The sequence below is a fragment of the Bufo bufo genome, chromosome 4, assembly GCF_905171765.1.
Source record: "Bufo bufo chromosome 4, aBufBuf1.1, whole genome shotgun sequence".
In the NCBI taxonomy this organism is placed as follows: Eukaryota; Metazoa; Chordata; class Amphibia; order Anura; family Bufonidae; genus Bufo; species Bufo bufo.
Genome location: NC_053392.1, coordinates 504,984,052 through 505,008,390, shown reverse-complemented (window position 1 = coordinate 505,008,390; position 24,339 = coordinate 504,984,052). Strand labels below are relative to the sequence as shown.

The 24,339-nt window shown below is 48.2% G+C and overlaps 1 protein-coding gene across 2 annotated transcripts in view; it reads right to left on the bottom strand.

The window, feature by feature from the left end:
- Positions 1 to 23,765, bottom strand: part of LOC120998810 (adipocyte plasma membrane associated protein) — a 36,659-nt gene extending 12,894 nt beyond the window's left edge. Inside the window, exons 1-4 of one of the 2 annotated variants that reach the window (XM_040429656.1) lie at positions 23,632 to 23,765; positions 14,452 to 14,566; positions 10,635 to 10,750; positions 2,650 to 2,742 (exon numbers count right to left, since the gene is read on the bottom strand). In XM_040429656.1, coding sequence (XP_040285590.1) covers positions 2,650 to 2,742; positions 10,635 to 10,750; positions 14,452 to 14,489 — 247 coding nt within the window. In that variant the 5' untranslated portion in view covers positions 14,490 to 14,566; positions 23,632 to 23,765. Of the gene's footprint in view, positions 1 to 2,649; positions 2,743 to 10,634; positions 10,751 to 14,451; positions 14,567 to 18,794; positions 18,948 to 23,631 lie in introns of those variants that run through there. The other variant, XM_040429655.1, reaches the window with a different exon arrangement.
- Positions 23,766 to 24,339: the final 574 nt, after the last annotated feature.

Here is a 24,339-nt window from a genome sequence, read left to right as displayed (position 1 = left end):
GGCATGGTTGGCACGGCGCTAATACAGCTCTGAATAAGGTCTTGTGCGGACCGCAATGCACGGGCACCGACCGTGGGGCAGCCGCATGCGGATCGAGGACCCATTCACTTGATCCGTAATCCGTTCCTTCCACAAAAAGATAGTTCGATTTTTTTGTGGAACGGAAGCACGGAACGGAACCAAGCCACTTCCTGTCATGTGGTGAGAAGAAGAGGCCGGGAGCAGGGCAGCGGCGCGGATACAGCAGGACCACGGACAGGTTTGTGTGGGGGCTTTTAGGCCAGACAAACCCATGTTATGGCAGAATAAAGCCATGACATGCCTTTGTATCACCCCCCCCCCCCCCCCCCCCCCCCCCCCCCCCCCGCGGCTGCTGGTCCATTGCTTATACAAACTTTGCAGCACAGTGGCATCCTTGGCAGGAGAAGTGGCGGCGGTCATGTGGTTTTCTCACATAACCACTTACTTTGCTGTCCAAGGCTCCTGCCTCCTTTTCTAAAGAGGCGCTGTATCAGTTGCTGTCCAGAGCAGAAACGGATGCGTCGGGTCACATTTATAAGCTACGTGAATGGAAAGGGCTTTTCCTTACCAGGGACACGGAGGCCATGGCACTGTGATAGGCAACAGACTGGCAGCTGAGGGGTCTTTCTAAGAAAAGTTCAGGTGACATAAAAAAATGCTGTGGATTCATTCTGCCACAGCATACACCTTATGGCCATTTCCAAAATATTGGCCAACCCCTTTAAAGGGAATCTGTCACCAGCGACCTCCCAATCAAACGGTTTGTATAGACATTGCGTTTTTATCAGGTGAACCACAGCCGTTTTCTTTTGTTGCACAGAGGCTGCGTTCCTGAGTTATGACACTTTTCCCTAATATGCACATTAGGCCTTTGGTGCAATGAGGGAGTCAATATTGCTCTTGTTGCACTCAAGAATCACTCCTTTCTGTGTCACCGCTTTGATTGAGAGAGGCAGGCAATGCCAAAACAGACAGGAAGGGGCTGGCCACATATTGTGTGCAACAAGAGCAATGGCGATGCCCTCATTGCACCAATGGTCTAATTTGCATATTACAAAAAAAAAAAAAAAAGTGTCATTACTCAGGAACGGAGCCTCAGATCAACAAAAAAAAAAAGCAGCATTTTAATTAGCTGAACCCCAGCTATGTGTCTATTCAGACAGTGACGGGTTTCCTTTAATTCTAGTCATACCAAATGGTGACATATACTTTATATTACAGTCTTATTCTAAAATACGGTAGATTTCTTTTCAATTATAATGAAACATCAAGATTGTAGAATTTTGGGCAAATGTATTAAAAATAAACTAAAATATTCCAGAAGTATTTAAAGCCTTTGCTATGACCCTCAGAGCTGAGCCGCTTCCCTTGGACATGACGTAGAAAGGCCCACACCTATACAAGTCCCACAGCTGACGTGTATGTCATGTAGGCCAAGTCTATAGGTTTTATTTTTAGCCCTGTACACCGCCCCATAGCATACGTGCCAGCCAGCATTAGTTACTTCCAGGATTACAGGAACATAACAATAGGGATAAACCCAGAATTTCCTGAAGCCTTTAATTATATCAATGGGATCATTTAACAAATGTAAAGTAATTGGTCGAACTTATGTATTTTTGTACAATGAGCCCCTGCTGTCAATCATCCCAACCCTGCGAGAGCGCAGGAGAATAACCCCCGGCAATGTCTTGGTTGGACCTGTCTGAGGCACAAGCTGGGGGAAAAGAAAATATCCTTAAAATCATTTCCTTCTATAGCATCTAAGTAGGCCGCACGCAGGTTCACGGACCCATGTAAACAATAAAGAGGCCGCAGCGCTGCTGCGCCTTCAAACAGCCAGCCGATCAGAGGGGCTGCCGAGGGTCGGACCCCCAACGATGTGATACTGTTAACCTATCCTTCTATCCTGAGAACAAGACCAAAGTTCTGACCACTTAATAAGCAATAAATGCTCGAGTTGATCATAGGTTTTTGTAGATTTTTTTAGGCATTCTTGTGACGTTTAAGCAGCTGGTGATTTTTTAATGTTTTTTTCTTTGATGACACTATGTGCCCCCCACCCCCGAGCTGAAGAAGCACCGATAAAAAAAAAAAAAAAAATAAAAAAAAAAAAAAAAAAAGGGATGCGTTTTAAGTAGCATGCTGCAATTAAAAACAAAAAAACATCAATGACCCCACAAACACACTTTAAGGCCTCTTGCACACAACCGTACGGCTTTTTCAGTATTTTGTGGTCCGAAAAAAGCGGTTCAGCAAAAAATACGGATGACGTCCTTGTGCATTCCGTTTTTGCAGAATGGAATAGCTGGCCCCTAATAGAACAGTACTATCTTTGTCCGTTATGCAGACAATAATAGGACATGTTCTATCTTTGAACGGAACAAAAAAATTGAAATATGGAAACGGAAGGCATACGGAGTACCTTCAGGGTTTTTTTTGCGGATCCATTGAAATGAATGGTTCCGTATACGGAACGGAAAAAAGAAACGTTCGTGTGCAAGAGGCCTAAGGGTGGAAAGACATCACTACAAAAATGCCTGTTTGTCCTGTGTAATATTCCGCTAGCATATGCCACCTAACCGAGCTGCGTTACAAAATATGCCGTTAGTAGATTATATTTCTCACCACAAGGAGGTTTCCCGAGTCTTGCTATGGTGTGGATTTTGTCATCTTCAATCTTCAGAATCTGCCCATCAGCCGTGCCAGTAAACAGGACATCTAGGGAAAAACCTCATTATAAATAAATCTTACAAATGCATATATCACACAGTTCTTGGCATGACGAAAGCACATACTAAACAATGAACACAACTTTAAAAAAAATATATATATATATGGGGGGGGTGTGGCCAGCTATGCAGGAGTGAAGACGTGTGTGCTGCAAGCTCCTCCACAGCACCGGAGTTAATCCACCGCCAAAAAGGTTAGGACCCGCTCTGTGGCCCCCCTGACATCTTCACAGGGGGACATACCCAGGCTTTTCGCCAGGCAGCCTGCAACAACAGGCCCCGACTTGACCGAGCGCGCCGAGCGTTTCCAAGATGGCGCCGCTGGCCCTGATGCAACTCCGCTCACAGCGGTACTTGCTGAGCCTGAAGATGAGCACCCGAAACAGCTGTCGCACTTACCGGATCGACGGAGAGTCCGGTCCGCATCTGTACGGCCTCTGGGCAGCAGCCCTGACCAGACCCAGGTGTCTCATGCCCAGGAAGAAGAGGGCCCTGGAACGCACGCTGATCCCTCATCTTCAGCCCAGGGAGGAGGCCTGACAACTGCCGCGATGTCTCCCTGCTTTCCGGCGATTCAGGTTAGTGAGGAGGAGTTCCCCCCGCTACAGAGGGCTCCTCAGTTGGCCCCTCACCCTGTCGCCTGGGGTCCTAGAACCCCCACCTCGCCTGCAGCCTCACTAAGCCCAGGGGTGGGATCTCCCACTGGGTCCCCCTGGTCGGGTGCTCCAGCCAGCTTTATGGACATTCCCAGCCACAGAGAGACCCTTCTCACCGGGGGCAACCTGAAAAGGCTAATGAAAGGGCCTCAAACTCACCACAGGCTGCGGCCTCTTCCCCATGCACGCTGCGGGAGCCTCCCTCAACTCGCTCTCCTGAGCCGTCCCTAGCAAATTCCCCACACTGGTCCACGGGGTCGTCGTGGGACGGATCCCACCCACGCCATGATGGCACTGCTTCATCAGGCACACAGACCCTGGTTGCCCCTGCTGCGTCAACCTCATGGGGCTCTCCACCTTTGCCCCAGAGATCTGTGCCCCATGCTCCTCTACCTGACGAGGACTCTCGGCCACCTACCATGGCGGACTTACGCAACCTGATGTGCTCACTTCCCACCAAGGCAGACCTCTCTAGTTTTGCAGCTAACATTTTACAAGAATGTAAAAGAGAATTCACGCAAGTGCGCTCTGAGATGGCCTTGATTGATACAAATGTGGACACTGTTCAACAGGAACATGATTCCTTGTCTGCAGATGTGCAGGTATTGAAAGACAAACTACAATCCCATGATGCACAGCTACACGCCTTGCAATATCATCTGGATGATGTCGAAAATAGGAGCCGTCGCAATAATATTCGGATCAGAGGCCTCCCTGAGTCAATAACACAGGCGGTTCTTCTACCTACCATTGTAAAAATTTTCAATGACCTCCTGGGACGTCCGTCAAGCTCCAACATCGAAATCGACCGAGCCCATAGAGCATTGAGACCTCCCAACCCTGACCCCTCAAAGCCAAGGGACGTCATCTGCAGAGTCCACCTTTATGCCGTCAAGGATCAGATTCTGCTCAAGGCCCGACAGATGTTGTCTCTGTCCTACGATGGTGTCCCCTTTATCTTGCTACAGGACTTATCCCGCTACACCCTAGCCCAGTGAGGGCGAACCGTTTAGAGACCGAGTGCCCAAACTGCAACCCAAAACCCACTTATTTATCACAAGGTGCCAACACGGCAATTTACCCTGAATACTACAGTCCAATATATTGTATCTTCCATGTACTTTATCACTTAGCTATAATAGCTACATTCAGTGCGCTGCCTGTGCTGTTCATAGTGCGCCCTGCGCTGATGAATGGCAGAAAAAGTCTAAGGCATATTAGACTTTTTCCAGGGTGTGGGTGCCCACAGGGAGGGCTCTGAGTGCCACCTCTGGCACCCGTGCCATAGGTTCGCCACCACTGCCCTAGCCCAACGTGCCGCTCTGCGCCCACTCTTGCACCTCCTCAAAGAGCGCAGTATCTCTTACCGCTGGGGCTTTCCTTTTGCTCTATTTGCGGGCCCTAAAGATCAAGTCGTCACCCTGCGGGACCCTACAGATCTCCCCCACTTTCTACAGCAGCTGGACTTGCCACCGGTTGATTTGGGACCCTGGCCTTCTCTCCTCCCGCCTGCCTCTGAGTCGATGGGGCGACAGCGTCCACCGCCTGCTGAAAGAGCGTCCAGTTCTTCTGTTCCGGCCTCAAGAGGACGACGCCAGAAAGGACCAGGCTACTCAAGTCGCAGATCCCCACCTCGCCTCACCACCTGAGGGGCTCCCTGCTTAACCTGCCTGGGACTACTAAAGCTTTAACATGCTGAATGTTCCTTATTGGTTCTTAGTTGTTTGCCCATTTTCTTTATCTGTCTTTATGCTCTAAATCTGCTGGTGCTTATAAGTTTCCATTTGCATCCACTGGTGTTGTTCAGGGTCAGCTCTTGTCTGGCTGACACTTTCTCCCCCAAATAAGTAGAGACTTTCCCTTGGGGTGTCTTCCCCAAGCGACAGCCTCTTTGGACCTTCGGGTCACATAAAACCACTCTATTTTCCCTTTTTCAGGGTTTTCCTCCTGTTTGTTTACTTCTATTTTATTTTATTTTTCTCTCCTCTTTTTGTTTTTTGTCGGTTGTCTCCCCGTGCCTCCCTTGTGTTTTTTTTCCTTCCCCCACAGCAATGGGGTCTCTGAAGATCGCATCATTCAACGCGAAGGGTCTCAACGCTCCCGAAAAAAGGGCCCAGGTACTTCATCACTTCCATCGCCAAAAGGTACATATTGTCTGTTTCCAAGAAACGCACTTCAAGGAGGGTAGCGCCCCGAACATACGACATCGACACTACACCACCTGGCACTTTGCAAATAATGCGGTAAATAAGACCAAAGGAGTCGCCATAGCGATTCACAAGTCTTTACCCCATCAAGTGCTGGGATGTACTGCCGACCCAGATGCGAGATATCTGGCCCTCGCATTACTTATTGGAGGCCAGGAATGAACCTTCCTTAACGTATATGCCCCTAACCAAAATCAAGCTCCCTTCATTGTAAACCTCATTAATAACGTCATACCGTTGCTCCGGGGGACAGTTATCTTATGTGGTGACCTTAATCTGACACTTGACAATTCGACTGGACATGCCTCCCTCACATATTCCACCATTAAAAAGGTAAAACGGGCACTGCTCCAATTGCAATTGCGAGACACCTGGAGGATCCAGCACCCAGTTGATAAGGATTACACCTTTTATTCCGCCCCCCATGGCTCATATAGTCGCATTGACCATATCCTTATCCAGCAATCGGCCCTATCCTGGCTTGACTGCACACAAATAGGAAATATCCTTTGGTCTGACCACGCTCCCATATACTGCTCCCTGAATTTGCCCTTCCTCTCTAGACAGGAATGGACATGTCGATTAAAGGAAAGTCTCCTTCTTGACGCGGGGTGCGCTGCTGACCTTGCTAGCAGTATAAAAAACTTCTTATCAGATCACAAGGAGGATTCTACCCCAATACCGATCCAATGGGAGGCCTTGAAGTGTATTCTCCGAGGTGTGCTCATTAAGCACGGCTCCCGTCTCAAGAAGGAGAAAGCCCATTCACTTAAGCTTTCTCTACAAAGAGTCACTTCCCTGGAACTTGCCCACAAACGAGCACTTACCCTGCAAACCCTGCATGATCTCCAGAATGCACGTATGGAAGCTAAACGCCTCCTAGATGTATCCTACAAACGTATGCTTCAAATTTGCAGGAGTAAATTGTACGAATACGGGAATAAAAGTGGCCGTATTTTGGCAAGGGCTCTAAGGGGAAGACTAGCAGCCTCCCATATTCCCGCTATCAAAAATGCCCAGGATCGTATGATTCACACAACCGCTGATATCGCGGCTACTTTCCACTCCTTCTACTCGAAGCTCTATAATCTGCCCCAAACATCCCCTCAAGTAGTGGGCAAATCTTCCGACCTACCTCTCCTACTTCCCAAGCTTTCTGCGCTCGATTCTGCCACTATGGAGGCTCCATTCACAGACACTGAACTTCATACGGTACTTAAGTCGCTCCCGGGTGGCAAGCGCCCAGGCCCTGACGGGTTCACGGCTAGGTTTTACAAAGCCTTTCCTCCAATCTTTCCCCTATTATGCTCCAAGTCTTCAATGGAGTGTCTCCTGGGCTCCCTTTCCCGGCGCAGACAACGGAGGCGCATATTACGGTCATTCCGAAACCAGGAAAGGACCCGCACCTGTGTGCCAGCTATCGTCCTATCTCCCTTTTAAACGTTGATCTCAAGATCTTCGCCAAATTAATGGCGAACAGGTTTGCGCTGATCAGGTTGGATTTGTGCCGGGGACAAACCCTAGACATCATCCACTATGCCAAATCTAAAAAGGTCCCCCTTATGGTGCTTTCCCTAGACGCAGAAAAGGCCTTTGACCGGATATCTTGGCGCGCCATCCATGAGACTCTTTCACATATAGGTTTGGGCCCAATATTCCTGTCAAAGATCCTGACACTGTACCAACATCCCACCGCTAGAGTCAAAGTAAATGGGGCCCTCTCCCCCCCCCCCCCCCCCCTTTCCAATTCATAATGGACACGCAGGGCTGCCCATTGTCCCCCTTATTGTACGTTCTAGTTATGGAACACCTGCTGGCTTCTATACGTGCCAATCCAGAAATAACGGGAATAAAGATCGGATCACAAGAGTATAAATGTGCGGCGTTTGCTGACGATCTCCTTCTCTACATAACCAACCCAGGTATCTCTTTGCCGTCCTTACTTCGGGAAATATCTCAATTTGGTACTTGGTCCAATTTTAAGAATAATATGTCCAAGTCAGAGGCCTTAGACGTCACTTTGCCAAGTGACCTGACCCCTGCTCTTAAGGCTTCTTTTCCCTTTACCTGGCCACCTAAAGGCATAACGTATTTGGGGATTAAAGTGACAGCAGACCTCTCACGACTTCATAAATTGAACTTCGCGCCCCTCCTCTTACAGTTCCAAAAAGACTTAGACGGATGGCGTAAACGGGACTTTTCTTGGTTTGGAAGGATTAGTATAGTAAAGATGACCCTTTTGCCAAAACTACTGTACCTTTTACAGACTATCCCCCTTCACATACCGTCCACTTTTGGTCCCAACTCCGTAGGTGCTTCACGCAATTTGTAGGGCCCCTGGCCGACCACGGATAAAATGGGAGATAATGACTCGCACCAAGGAAACAGGAGGAGTGGGTCTTCCAGATTGTAGACTATACTATCACTCTGCAGCATATGCCCGACTGTTGGACTTCACGCGTACTGATTCTCCCAAGTCGTGGGTGCAAATTACAAAGGATACTTCAATGTGCGCGGTATCAACCCTCCCATGGCTAGTGGGCTCTCCACGCCAAACGTCGTCACATTTGTCCTTCTCTGCTCACCATACCCTTGCAACCTTAGCATCCATTAGTCGCTCACCTCACTGATTGACCCTATAGGCCCTCTGGTGCCAGTCACGGATCATCCTAGATTCCCTCCAGGACACTCTTCTAAACATTTTCTTCAAGGCTCAAGAACCCGACCGATCAGCTTCTGCCAGGTTCTCTCTGGCCCCGCACTAAAACCCCTGTCCCAGATTTTAGAGGCTCCACTAACCCGCAACTCCTTCGAATACCTGCAGCTCCAACACTTTTATACCTCTCTAAGTAGAACCCACACTCTGGCCAGGAAACTCACTGAGTTTGAGCAGATGTGCGTCTCCTCCTCAGCGACCCTACACCCCATATCCTAGGTATACAAACTACTGATACACCAGCGATCCTCATGCCTTCCTCCATATTGTCCAGCCTGGGAGCGGGATCTGGGGAATCATTATACCCCAGCCCAGTGGAACAGATGCTTCCTTCTAGCACACAAATCAACGGTTTCGGCCAAAGTTCAGGAAACGAGCTACAAAATTATATCTAGATGGTACAGAGTACCAGCACTACTCCACAAATGGTTCCCGACAGTATCGGACCGATGTTGGAGAGGTCTTAAAGAGGAAGGCACGATGATCCATGTGTGGTGGAACTGTAACGGCTTAAGGCCCTTCTGGAACTTCGTTCATAGAATAATTAAAGAAGTCACGGGTGTCCCTCTCCAAAATTCCCCAGAAGCTCTTTTATTGTTCGACAGTGTCCTGAATGTCCCAGCATATAAGAAATCCCTCCTAAAATATATGGTTCAGGCAGCAAAGGCAGTGATTCCCAGGCATTGGAAATCCCCTTCTCCCCCTTCACCTGAGGAGTGGTTTGACGAAATTGCTCTGTATCAGAGGCTGGAAGATCTCATTAGCATTACGCCCGCAGACACCGCACGATATGTGAAGATATGGGGCCCCTGGGAAGACTTTCGCTCATCAGCCGCATTTCGTGATGCGCAGGTTTAACCGCTTCAGCAGAAAGTGTACCCTTCCCCCTTCCTTTCCTCCCCCCTGTTCCCTTGTCCAATGTCTTGTCTGTCTATATGTTACTGCAATTTTACATGTCCATTTAGATATGTCTAACTCATATTCTCCCATGAGTTGCACTATGTGATGACGGGTGTGTATACCCACCACAGTTTTGTGGACATAATGTTTGAACTGTTAACATTGTTTGAATTTGCACATGTCTCTATTTTGGTTGTACCGAAAAATTTCAATAAAACATATGGTAATTTAAAAGGGGCTGTCCAAGGAAAATATTCAATATTTTTCAAGCCAGTACCTGGATCTGAATGCTTAAAGGGGTTCTCTGGCTTTCAGTGAAAATGTCACGGTGTGCTGAGCTACAGAAGGAAGATATTCTGCTCAATACTTACCCCTCTATTGTGCCAAACCGGATGTGCTCTTAAAGGGGTTGTCTCACTTCAGCAAGTGATATTTATCATGTAGAGAAAGTTTATTCAAACCACTTATTCATGTATTGTGATTGTCCATTTTGCCTCCTTTGCTGGCTGGATTCATTTTTCCATCACAATATACACTGCTCGTTTCCATGGTTACGACCAACCTTCAATTCGTCCGCGATGGCCTTGCTTGCACACTATAAGAAAAAGCGCCAGCCTCTCCGGTGGCCGGGACCGAAAGATCACACATGGGGCTCTTTTTTTTTCCTATAGTGTGCAAGCACAGCCATGATAATGGATTGCAGGGTGGTCGTAACCATGGAAACGACCAGTGTATAATGTCATGGAAAAATGAATCCAGCCAGCAAAGGAGACAATATGGACAATCACAATACATTAGTAAGTGGCTTGTACATAATAAATGCTATTTGCTTAAGCGAGACAACCCCTTTAAGGCTTCCTGTTCAGCTGCATATACCGTATGTTTGGATGCCAAGTTGCTGTTTGTTTGTTTGTATACGGCACAAGACCACTGAAGACAGGGACTGGCTACAGCAGCCAAGTGCTATATACCTGCACATCCCTGCTGCAGCCCAAAAACAAACAGCAGGAGGACCTGAACGGCAGCGCAGAGAATGGCACAGGAGAGTATATAATTTTTTTATTTTTTATTTTACAACTGCCGCGACCTCTCCACTTTGATTGAGAGGGTACGAAAGTTGCAGAGAGCAGAGCCTCTAGGTGTAATGGCAAGGCCCCCGTTGCTCCTAGAGGCTTATTTCCATATATTGAAACATCATTTTTCTCAGCCACGCGGGCACATATGAACATGGGACCAACACAGATGCTTTCAGCTGCCAAGAGCACATGTAACAGGTCAGCCAGTATCATAGGTACAAAACTGCTGACAGATGCCCTTTAATACAAAACTGCAAATCCTTAAGATTTTCTTCACAAGCTCAAAGAAAAAAAAAAAATAATGTAAAATTTTAATAATAACCTACCTCCGATGTTCACTATCGATTCTGGACCCACTAGTTGGCCCTCATACAATCGCTCAGCTTTTCTCAGTTTGACATTTGGCTCCAGAACACCAGTCATCAGAGGTGGAGCTTGAAAGCTAAAACATACAACACAAATATATAGTACAAATCAATACTAATGTCAGTGGTATAACACTACTAAGGGCTCTTTCACACTTGCGTTATTGTCTTCCGGCATAGAGTTCCGTCGTCGGGACTCTATGCCGGAAGAATACTGATCAGGATTATCCTAATGCATTCTGAATGGAGAGTAATCCGTTCAGGATGCATCAGGATGTCTTCAGTTCCGGTACGGAACGTTTTTTGGCCGGAGAAAATACCGCAGCATGCTGCGCTTTTTGCTCCGGCCAAAAATCCTGAAGACTTGCCGCAAGGCCGGATCCGGGATCAATGCCCATTGAAAGGCATTGACCGGATCCGGCCTTAAGCTAAACGTCGTTTCGGCGCATTGCCGGACCCGACGTTTAGCTTTTTTCTGAATAGTTACCATGGCTGCCGGGACGCTAAAGTCCTGACAGCCATGGTAAGTGTAGCGGGGAGCAGGGGAGCAGCATACTTACCGTCCGTGCGGCTCCCCGGGCGCTCCAGAGTGACGTCAGGGCGCCCCAAGCGCATGGATCACGTTCATCCATGCGCATGGGGCGCTCTGACGTCATTCTGGAGCGCCCGGGGAGCCGCACGGACTGTAAGTATACCGCTCCCCCGCTCCCCGCTCCTACTATGGCAACCAGGACTTTAATAGCGTCCTGGGTGCCATAGTAACACTGAAAGCATTTGGAAGACGGTTCCGTCTTCAAATGCTTTCAGTACACTTGCGTTGTTACGGATCCGGCAGGCACCTCCGGCAACGGAAGTGCATGCCGGATCCCAACAACGCAAGTGTGAAAGAGGCCTAAACAATCGGTTACCAGTGATCGCTGACAGACTCCCATGGCCCCTTATATAAGCATTTGTATGCGTGGCTATTAATCCGACGAGAGGTTTACACTGTCTCCATTCTGACCTACAACACTGAACAATCTAGTTGTACCTACCGGTTCAAGAGTCCCACTGGCCGCTGTAACAGGACTCTTAGTCCTGACTATGGAACCCAACTGTGTAGCCTTACATGCTTAATAATATGAAAGAAAGGTTCCTGGACTTGCCACGGGACCAATAGGAGAAGTGGACTCACTGGGTTGGTAATGGATATGGCTTAAGGCTAAACCAGGAAAAGGAGCCTAAGGGATTGGGCATACTTCATCCTTAAAGAGGACCTGTCACCACTTCTGACATGCCTGTTTTAATAACTTTGTGCATTCCCCATGTAACAACAATTCTGAAGCATCTATTCTTATGGCTCTATGATGTGCCATTCCTGGATTATTTCTACCAGAAGTTATGACTGAATTGCTAGCAGTCTGCAGTAAGGGTACAGAGGGGAGGTAACAAGTTGGGGGTGTGTACCTGCACAGACTCACTCTATCCAATCAGTGCTGCCAATTTCTGTACAGGGACACACCCCCAACTGGTTACCTCCCCCTCTGTACCCTCTCTGTACCCTTACTGCAGACTGCTAGCAATTCATCCATAACTTCTGGTAGAAATAATAAAAGGAAGGGCACAACACAGAGCCATAAGAATAGATGGTCTGGAATCGTTATTACATCGGGAATGCATGAAGCTATTAAAACAGGCATGTCAGGAGTAGGGTTGTTGCGGGTATCGAAATTTCGATACCTAATCGATACTTTTGTCCCGGTATCGATACGATACCGGGATTTCCATTTTTTCGATACTGGGCTGCGCTGCTGCGCAGTCTAATATAGAACATGAGCGCGCTGCTGTCGGCACGCTCATGTTCCCTCAGCAGCACAGGGAAGAAGGAAGCAGTCTCTCCCTCCCCCCTGTGCTGCTGCTGCCACCAATGAGGAGAGAGGGGCGGAGGGGGGGCGGCCACACTGTGCCACCAATGATACGACTTTTCCTACACAGAGCGGCGCTCAGAGATGTCCCTGCACTTACCATTATTCCTGGGCGCCGCTCCGTTCGCCCGCTGTGCCCCATTACTGTCTCCTCTTCTGCTCCATATTCTAATTACAATCGGAGCAATGGGGAGGAGACAGCTTCTCTAGTGGGCGTTCCTTCTCCCTGCGCTGCAATTGGACAGCGCTACAGCCAGGGAGAAGGAACGCCCACTAGAGAAGCTGATGTCTCCTCCCCATTGCTCAGATAGTAATTAGCATATGGAGCAGGAGAGGAGACAGTAATGGGGCACAGCGGGCGAACGGAGCGGCGCCCAGGAAAAATGGCAAGTGCAAGGACATCTCTGGGCGCCGCTCTGTATAGCCTAATACTTAAAAGTCTGGACCCAGGAAAAGTAGTCTTTAACACATAATACAGGAGGCGGGTGTCGGCAGCAGAATCGCATTGCCGGCACCCTGCCACTGACAGGGAGCTGCGATCAGCGGCAGTTAACCCCCTCAGGTGTGGCACCTGAGGGGTTAACTGCCGCTGATCTGCCAGTACCCACCTCCTGTATTAAGGGGTAATTATCATTGGTGGCGCAGTGTGCCCTCCCCCCACCCCATTAAAATCATTGGCACAGTGCCTCCTCCCCCACCATTATTAAAATCATTGGTGGCAGTGGCCACAGGGTCCTCTCCTCCCCCCCTCATTGGTGGCAGTGGCCACAGGGTCCTCTCCTCTCCCCCTCATTGGTGGCAGTGGCAGCTTCTGATCGGAGCCCCAGCAGTGTAATCCTGGGGCTCCGATTGCCATGGTGACATCCCTGATGCTGTGTGCACAGAGCACAGGGCAGCAGGGACAGTGTGAAGTCCTATTCACCCTGATAGAGCTCTAGTAGGGTGAATAGGACAAGGGATGAAAGATCCCAGGTTCTAGCCCGTAAGGGGGGGAAATAGTTATTAAATAAAGTTTTAAAAAAAAAAAACACCAAAATATTAAGTATGAATCACCCCCTTTCCTATTTTTCACATATAAATGTATAAACAATAAATAAACATATCGCCACGTCAGAAAAGTCCAAACTTACAAAAAAAAAAAATCTATGCGGTGAACGCCGGAACAGAAAAAATAAATAAAAACTGTGCGATCCGCCATTTTTTAAAATGCGGAATGCGCCGTGGCTTTTTTTGGTTTATTTTTTTGCGTGGTATCGAATATCGCAATACTTTTTTATGGTATCGAAACCGAATCAAAAATTTGGTATCGCAAACAACTCTAGTCAGGAGTGGTGACAGGTCCTCTTTAAAAGGGGTATTAATAATGATGGCCTGTCCATGCCATTATAAGCCACTTCTCTCTGCCATAAAACAGCATTAAAGGAGTAGTATCTTCTTGGACTTTGTTGGCATATCCTACCTGTAATACCCACACCTATCTCTAATACAGGCCCTCGAAAGAGTGCACCGTGCATGCGCGGCCTGCTTTCCATTCAATTCTATGGAAGTTCAGAAAAAAGCATAGCGAGCGCGCTCAGCTATTTTCGGAAGTCCTATAGAAATAAGTGGAGAGTGCACCTCCCAAGCGAGGCCACCGCTCCATTCACTTCTATAGCATTGCTGAAAATAGAAAAGCCAGCACTTGGCCATTTTCAGAACTCCCACAGAAATAAATAGGAGGAGGCTGCGCGCGCGCGCGCAGCTGCTCTCCGCTCACTTCGGGGGTCTCGTTCTGGAAGTAGGTGCGGGTCCAAGAGGGTCCTGTGCCCTTCTAAGGTTAGTAACCGATTTTGACAAGTAGGCAAAACATCACAATGGTGTCAGATTAGCCGTACCTTAGATACTGTGCTCTATTGGGCTCTCGAGAAAACATAATGCTGCCAGCGACGGTATGAAGAGTGCAGCGCCAGGCATGTAAAGGTGGCACGGAATACTTTTCCACTGTACGTACTGTGAAAAACAAAAAAGGAGAGATTATCGTTTAGAAATACATTTTATTGTGTGTAAAGTCGCACGGACACCAAGGAGAGTGTACTGACTCCACGTATGAAACCACCATTTGATCACAGCTGCCCTGCGGTAATTTTACTTTTTTTTTTTTTTTTTTTTTTTAGCAGAAGTAATTAAGCAAAACTTGAAACAGACTGCAGACAAGTGGAGGAGCGAGAGACCCTGTCAAGCAAAGCAGCCAGGGAGGGGCTGGCCACAGAAAGGAGTGGAGCTTCGGTGCAACAAGAGCAATGGCGACGCCCTCATTGCACCAAAGGCCTAATTGCATACTAATAAAAAAGTATCATAACGCAGGAACAGTTGGATAGGGAGGTCACCGGTGACAGATTCCCTCAATGAAATATTCACACACGTCCGATAGGTGTGGGTCCCTTCTGGGACTCACGCCTATCTTAAAAAGGGGCCTGTGGCATGCCGCCATGAGCTTGCACATGCGCAGTTTTATCCATTCACTGCTATGGACTACTAGAAACAGCTGAGGCGCTCTTACCTATTTTCGGAAGTCCACACAGCAGGAATGGAGAGAGCCCCCAGCCATGGCTACTTTCCATTCCCAGCAGTGAGCAACGAGGCCCCATGGGACCGGCACCTATCACATAAGGAGTAATACCTACATGAGGAAGTGAGGGCACGCGGTGTACCTACGATTCTGAAGCAGTCACTGCCCTCTTTATTGCAAAATCTTCCTCTCCAGCCCCAGTTCAGATTACGACATTACAGATTGTGTCAGGTACAACATTATTACACAACAGCCCTATGATCTGTCCCCCTGCACTATACGCTCTAAGGTAGAGGAACATTAGACACTGAAGATCCCAGCGCTTCCTCCTGGGATACTAAGAAAAACACGAGAAGTCTTTTCTGTGTATGGTGGTGATCAGTCGTGTCCCCTCCTCCCCCCCCTCCGACCACAAAGCTGACAACCCTCGCCCCTTTGTTTGTCTCCAGATGGAAATAAAAGGAATCAGCAAGAAATGAACAGTTGGGCTCCATGTACAGAGATTGCGGTCACCTCAGTCCCTGCTGCCCCGGGGACTCCCAATCAAATTCATCTATTAGTACGGATGTAGCAGAACTGAAGGGATCTGTGCTTCTCCCTGATAAAAGGCATCGAAAAAGCCAATTACCATTTTCTTGCCACTGTTTACTTAAAGGGAACCTGTCACCGGGATTTTGGTATAGAGCTGAGGGACATGGGTTGCTAGATGGCCGCTAGCACATCCGCAATATCCAGTCCCCATAGCTCTGTGTGCTTTTATTGTGCAAAAAAAAACGATTTGATACATATGCAAATTAACCTGAGAGGAGTCCTGTACCTGACTCATCTCACCTACAGGACTCATCTCATGTTAATTTGCATATGTATCAATCGTTTTTTTTTCACAATAAAGCACACAGAGCTATGGGGACTGGATATTGCGGATGTGCTAGCGGCCATCTAGCAACCCATGTCCTCAGCTCTATACACAAAATCCCGGTGACCGGTTCCCTTTAAAGGGCTTGTCTTGGTCACTGACAATGGGGGCATGTCTTTAGGATATGCCCCCATTGTCTTATAGGTGCGGGTCCAACCGCTGGGACCTGCACCTATATCGGGAAACTCAGCCCCACAAGGTGGTAGCTTTGTTGACTCCTGTCCGTCCACCACCCAAGCCGGTCTGCCCATAGAAGTGAATAGGAGCACACCGCGCATGACTGGCCATTGTCTCCCATTCACTTCTATGCGATCCCAAAGGTAAATTTTCCGTGGCCCCATAGAAAATGAATGGAGGGCAGCTGCGCATGCGCAGTGCGCCCTCCAACACTTTCGGGGCTCCGTTCTGGAATATGGGTGCGGGTCCCAGCGGTGGGACCCGCACCTATAAGACAATGGGGGGCATATCAATTGTCTGAGATGAGACAACCCCTTTAATGCCTTAACCGTTTCCTTTTAGCTCTGCTACATCTGTATGTTTTTGGAATACAACAGGTAAGCCATGAGAACACGGGGAGAACTACAACATCCATGCAGATATTATTCAGGCTTTGAATCCAAGGCCCCCGATGCTGCAGAGGACTTCCTGTCAGTAAGGCAAAGGTGTGGGGTGTAATTAGGACGGCAGGTTACACGTATGACTGGCGCACACCCTGCATGTGTCAGCATTAATGACAGGCGCTTCTGCTTAAAATCTAAGGAGGAGCCACATGTCAATCCATCCTCGTACAGCAAGAAGCCGCAGTGAATGGAAACAAGAGCAGAACTGCAGTCTTGAATAAGTGGCCAAACTGTGACAACTGGAACCCAAGAAGAGAAACCACAGGGAGGGCGCATTTAGGCCCCTTTCACACACAAGCGAGTTTTCCTGCGCGGGCGCATTGGGTGACATGAAAAGCATTGTCCCGCACTGAATCCGGACCCATTCATTTCAATAGGTCTGTGCACATGAGCGTTGGTTTTCACGCATCACTTGTAACTTGCATTAAAATCGCAGCATGTTCTATATTCTGCGTTTTTCACGCCGCCCTGGCCCCATAGAAGTGAATGGGGCTTCAGTATAAAAAACGCATTGCATCCGGAAGCAAGTGCGATGTGTTTTTTCACTGATGGTTGCTAGGAGATGTTGTTTTGTAAAACCTTCAGTTTTTTATCACAAGCGTGAAAAACGCATCAAAACGCATTTGTACTCGCGTGGAAAAAACTTGCTTGCAAAAATTGGTGCGAGTTTCACTGAACGCATCCGGAACCTAATCCATCACGCTCGTGTGAAAGAAGCCTTAGGGCCACATTCACTATGCTCATTCATGCAGCCTGCCCAGCTTAGGCTACTTTCACACTTGCAGCAGTGTGATCCGGCGGGCAGTTCCGTCGTCGGAACTGCCCGCTGTATCCGCCAATCTGCCGCTGACTGAAAGCATTTGTGAGACGGATCTGTCTTGTATCTTTTTTCACATTTTTTACCGGTCTGCGCATGCGCAGGGCGGAAGGACGGATCCGGCACTAATAGATTCCTATGGGGAAAAAATGCCAGATCCGGCATCCAGGCAAGTCTTCAGTTTTTTTCGCCGGAGATAAAACCATATCATGCTACGGTTTTCTCTTTTGCCTGATCAGTCAAAAACGACTGAACTGAAGACATCCTGATGCATCCTGAACGGGAATATGACGGATCCAGTTCCTTCCGGTTTTAGAGCCCCTGTGACGGAAACTCTATGCCGGAAAAGAAAAAACGCTAGTGTGAAAGGAGCTCTCCTCTGACAATGTAAGGCCTCTTTCACACTTGCGTTGTCCGGATCCGGCGTGTACTCCACTTGCGGAATTACACTCCGGATCCGGAAAAACGCAAGTGTACTGAAGCTTTGAAGACGGAACCGTCTTCCAAATGCTTTCAGTGTTACTATGGCACCCAGGACGCTATTAAAGTCCTGGTTTGCCATAGTAGGAGCGGGGAGCGGGGGAGCAGTATACTTACCGTCCGTGCGGCTCCCGGGGCGCTCCAGAATGACGTCAGAGCGCCCCATGCGCATGGATGACGTGATCCATGCGATCACGTGATCCATGCGCTTGGGCGCCCTGACGTCACTCTGGAGCGCCCGGGGGGAGCCGCACGGGACGGTAAAGTAGCTGCTCCCCCGCTCCCCGCTACACTTACCATGGCTGTCAGACTTTAGCGTCCCGGCAGCCATGGTAACCACTCTGAAAAAGCTAATGTCGGCTCCGGGCAAATGGCGCCGAAACGACGTTTTGCTTAAGGCCGGATCCGGATCAATGCCTTCCAATGGGCATTAATTCCGGATCCGGCCTTGCGGCAAGTGTTCCGGATTTTTGGCCGGAGCAAAAAGCGCAGCATGTCTGCGGTATTTTCCTCCGGCCAACAAACGTTCCGTACCGGAACTGAAGACATCCTGATGCATCCTGAACGGATTACTCTCCATTCAGAATGCATTAGGATAATCCTGATCAGGATTCTTCGGCATAGAGCCCCGACGACGGAACTCTATGCCGGAAGACAATAACGCAGGTGTGAAAGAGCCCTATTATATACAAAGGTACGATCTGTGAGCCACTAGTCATGGCTGCAGATTGCAGTGCCAAAGAACCTGCAGCAAAGGGTTAATTTTAATGCTGTCTTATTGCATATGGAGAATCCCACAGACAATACCATACACATATGAAGACTATAACCCCCACCTGGTGCTCTGCGTCTCATGGACGGGGGTCTCGTCGGTGATGATAAGCGGTCGGATAGGCCTCCTCTGACGCAGCCCGTCTGCTCCTCCATGGTCATTACGGCTTGCCGTATATCGCACCGCACACGGGCGCTGTCACGCTGAGCAAGGAGGAGGGATGTCTTTCTGCGCCAGCCAATGGAAGCGACCTGTCAACATGGCCATCCAATACGAATCGAACTCTACTGTCACAGCAACCTGACCAATAGGAAGGCAGGAGGCGTGGAGAATTCAGCGCGCAGCCACTGTGACCCCTGGTTAACCTTACGTCGTGTGTGGCGCGAGTCGAGGGGGCATGCTGGGAGTTGTGGTTCCACAGGGTGTGATGGTTCATGCTTGTGTACACTCTTTACATACAATTGTAGTATACATAGTGTAATCCATGCTGCCCTCATGTTACCAAGACTGCCTCCAATAGAGTGTGTTACATTGACCCAGTAATAATTGACAGCCATAATGTCCCCAAAACACTGGTAGTTACAGTGCTGGTCATAGTCCCCCCAAAAAAGTGAAAGCCATGATGCCCCCCCTATATAGCCAAAGCTGCAGTGACACCAAAATAATAAAAGCCCTGGTGGCACGGCCCCCCCTATAGTCACAGCTGCATTGCCCCCATCACTAGTGAGGAGTGAAGAAAGCTTTGGATGCTTCGTTCAAAACATCGGAATAATACTGTACAGAGATCGGTCTCTGTACAGCAAAGAATGTTTGGCTCTGATGATCCAGTCAGTTATTGGAGAAGTCGCACATGACTTTGTTGAATAACTTTGTAGTATTGATTTTTTTAGCCAGTTTTAATACTTGAAACCGAACTCGGCGTCGGTTCCAAGGTACCAGTCAGAACCGAAGCCGTGTTCGGTTTCAAGTTTTAAAGATTTAAAAAATCAATTACCGAAGTTATTCAACGAAGTCACGGCCGACATACATTCTATTACTGTACGGAGATGGTTCTCCGTACAGTATTAATCCAAAGGTTTGAACGAAGCGACTTCGGTGATGTATACATTCGAAGCTGGCTTCGCTCATCTCTACCCATAATGTTTCCAGCCAAAGTGCTAAAAAATTGCGATAGATTTACAATTCCCCCCATAACAGGTCCGTAAAATAGGCGACTTTTTTCTATGTCTGTGGAAAAAAAATGCGTCCTTGATTTTTTTGAGGCTGGTGGTAGTGTGTCGATTATTTTTGGTGTTAATTCTCATCATTTTACAGCTGAACAAAATGCTGATCATGGGTTCTGATCAGTATATGGAGCTTTAGACTTGTATCCCTGCCTCATAATAGTGTCAGCCTTCATACCAACTACTGTATATAGTGACAGACACAGTACCCCCTTTAATGTGCCAGGAACAGCGCGTACTGTCATGATGGAGATGCCATTGGTGGTTCAGTAATGAAGGGCAGCATGAACTGCAGTTGGGCCCTGCAGCACAGTATCAAGTGTATACTTATTATTTTATGCACTTTTATAGCGGTGACATATTCCACAGCGCTTTACAGACCTTGGCATCAAGCTGTCCCCAGTGGAGCTCACAATCTAAATTCCCTATCAGTATGTCTTTAAAATGTTTTAAAGGAAAATGCACAAAACTCCACGCAGATTTGAACCCAGGACCCCAGTGCTGACGACTTGCGCACACATTAAGGCCATGTTCACACAGCAGGTTTTCTGCACTCAGTCCACTTCCCATTGTTTTTAAGGGAAATTGGGGCTGCAGTTCATACGGGAACGTTTATACATCCGCACTTTAATTGAGGATCTGCATCGAAGGGGAAAAAACATGTTCATTCTTAGTGCAGTATAAAACAGCAATGTCCGTAGCAGTCCCTTTCCAGCTAATATCAGCAGATGACTGCTAGCAACTCATCACTGCCCAGTGGATCAACAAGAATGGAGATAAGTTCCCTGGCATAGTCCCCAAAGTGCCACAATTTATCTTCAGCAAACTGCAAGTTGTAATGCTGATTCACTTTTTAGACCTCGGGATCTATAGGGAAAATGATAAATGACTCACTCGGAATTACTTCATACCCCTAGATCTAAACAGTGTGGAAGGTAGGAAGGGTTGTCATTGATGATAGGTATGTGTCACCGAGGTTGCTGGCCTCAATGAAGTAAGAGCTGTTTTTTCATGTGTCAGCAGCAGCTAATGCTGATTGACACTTTTGCTATTTAGTATGGCTGTAAATAGCTGATCCGGGACGGCTCTTACTGGGAGTAGTCAAAGTGCTGGGTGGGTGACTACTCCCCACGTTCCAGGCCGGATTTTGACAGCACCTGGCTATCCTTAAAAAGGCAGCTTGGCTCAGCAGCAGAGAACGCCCTGTGTGTTTGTGATCTAAGCCCTGTGCTGGGCTGAAAAGCTGAGACCGCGTGTGTTGGGAGAGCAGGCCACCTAAAAGCCTGCATTTAGACTGCTGGAGGCAGAACCGCCGACAAGGTGACGTTTTTTGTTATGCATGAACTTTCTACTCGGTGTGAAGAAACACGAACTTGTACTTGTGCCTCTGTACTGCACCCGCTTATCCCAACTACCAGAGCGAATCCCCACAATTGGTGGAGGATGCGAGCAAGTGCAGTGAGGCTGGCGTGAAGGCCGAAATATTTTAGTTTTTTCCGGGCATGGTTGTATGTCTTACATCAAACCAGCAAGATTACAACCGACAAAATGGAAGCTGTCGTGAAAGCCTTAGTGGAGGCTAACGTTCAACAGCGGGAGGCTAATAAGCAGCAACAGGAAACCAACCAGCTGCTATTGCAACATGTGATGGCTTTTACAAGCGGCAGGAGCATCCCAGAGGTCCACGATGTCCGAAAAGCGGTCTGTGCGGCGATCCCTAAGATGACCCCCTCTGGACGAAGTCGAGACCTATCTGCAGGTGTTCGAAAAGGTGGCCGTGAGGGAGAGACTACCCCCAAGATCAGTGGGCTGAGGTCGTCGCTCCGTTCCTGTCATCCAGACCCCAGCAGGTGTTTTTCGACTTACCAGATGATCAAGCGGCCGATTACACGACAGTAAAGGGTGATACTGGCAAGACTGAGGGTGAATGTGTTGGTCCTGGCCCAGCGGGTGCATCAGTGGGAGTTTAAACCCGGCTGAACCCGCGAGACATCAGTATTATGATCTGTTGCAAAAATGGCTGCAGCCTGACATGCTGAGTTCCACTGCTATGCAGACTGTCTGTTTGGCTATGTATTCTGGAGGACTTTGCCGTACCCTTACAGCACTGGATCGGCCAGGTGTCTCCTGTAATGCCCTTGAGATGGTCGACCTGTGAAGCGCTATGAGGCTATCAGGACTCTACAGGGGGGTTCTTTGGGAGGGGGGCAGTCAAACCCCGGAAATCTCCACCCCAGACCCGGCGACTGGTGCCAGCAAAACCCGCCCGGGATATGCCCCTACAGACCTAGCTCCGATAGTCTGCTGGCGGGTGTCAGGAGCCTGGCCACATAAGGGCTGACTGTCCCCATCGGGCGAACCCATGGATACTAACTATGGCTACCGCCACTTATTGTACGCCAGCAAGCTGTGTGCAACAGATACCCAGAGACTATTAGACAATAGCCACCTGTGCCAGGTGGAAGTGGGAGACACTCTGGCAGGTAGCTCTGCTGGACTTAGAGAGTCTAGTGTCCCTGGTGCACCCCGCTGAGTATACTGTCCGCAAAAGTCGGTGTCGTGTGCATCAATGGAGACTTAAAGGGACTATCCCACCGCCCTGGTGTCCTCTGTCCACAGTGGACGGCAGGTGGACCCACGAGGTGGCCTGTCGCCACCAATTTACATTATGAACTTATAATTGGGAGACACTTCCCGGGGTTCCTGGCACTGTGGCCTAATACGAAAGTTACCTATACCCTTGAGAGTGGCGTAACCCCAGTAGAGAGCATTTGCTCAGGGGGGAGGCCATAACCCTGGGAACCTGACGCCAGCGGTAGGGGTGGCCGCCACTTCGGTGGAAGAGGGGGGGAGACAACCCCGCTGAGTGTAATGGTAGGAGATTTGGAGGATTTGCCACCGGGGAGTTGGCAGACCTCAACGTCTCCCGGGGAAAATTTCGGTACAGCACCGGGACCCAACACTATCTCGGGGCCTGGGAAAATGTTGTAATAGTTGATGGTGAACCTCAACAACCGGGGGCCAAGTCGATGTTTCCCCGTTTTGTGTTCATCAGAAGATGCTGTATCGGGTAACCAACTACGGGTGAGCATGGTTGAAAAGTAGTGTTAGCGCAAATATTCAAAATACGAATTTTAATCTCGAATATCGGCACTTCGAGAATTCACAAATTATTAGAATACACTGCTGTAATATTTCGTAATGACGAATATTCGTCTTTTTTTTCCATATGAACATGATTCCTCCCTGCTTCTTGCTTGTGGGCCAATGACTCATTGCAAGAAGCTGGGAGGAATCATACATGTTCAGATGAAAAAAAATGACGACTATTCTAAAAAACGAATTTTTTTTTAGAATATTTGTTATATAGATATATATTCTTTTTTTAGAATATTACAAATATTCTAAAAAACAAATATATAGTAATATAGCGCCGGACACTGATCCATCCCTATTTTTAGCTTGTTGACGAATATGTAGAATATACTATCTTCTACATATTCGCCCACCAGCTAAAACTCTTATAGTGTGAAAAATACGGTATGACTTTATATATGTTATGCTATCTCTATATTCTGGAAAGAAGAAAGGATAAAGTATTAAAGGGGTTGTTCTGGGGAAATACATATTTTTTAATAGTCAGGATGAGTTACAAAATAAATTATAAGTGTTACTCACCTCATAGTTCCCCCCTCCGCTGCCATACTAATATTCTTCTGCTCCATAATGCTCTGCAGTCATGGTCCTGGCTTGAAACACGGGAAAAAAAAATATACTGGTTCAGCTAATCACTGGCTAAAGCGAGGTCAAGCCTCCCTCCTCCCCCAGTTGCACAATGAAGATAAACAACCACAGATCAAACATAATGACCAATTCAGGAGGGAGGGATCAGAGTCTGCCTGTGTACTGTAAAAAAAGAAACGCCATATTCGTCATTACGAATATATAGCACTATATTCATTGAATATAGTGCCATATATTCGTAATGACGAGACAAATATATATATTTTTTTTAACACAGTACACATCACAATGATGTGTACTTTGTAAAAATGAAAAAATTAAAATATTCATTCTATTTCAAGTAAACCGGCTGAGTCTTCAATGATGGGAAGGTGAACTAATCCCTGTGGCTGAGCAGGGGACACTTTCACACCCTGGCCGAGGCAAGCTGGCTCATTACTGCCTTCTGTGCTCAGACGGACACAGGACAGATGGATCCTGCCGTTGGCCGGAGCACAGTGTGTGTGTGGTGCTGATCGTGTATGGGTGGGGAGAGCGGCGGTACCCATTCCTCCTCACAGACAAAAGGTGGATGAGAGAGCTGCTGCAAAACACCGCCACTCCTACTGCCTTCTGGCTTGGAGGAATCAGCACACGGTGAGG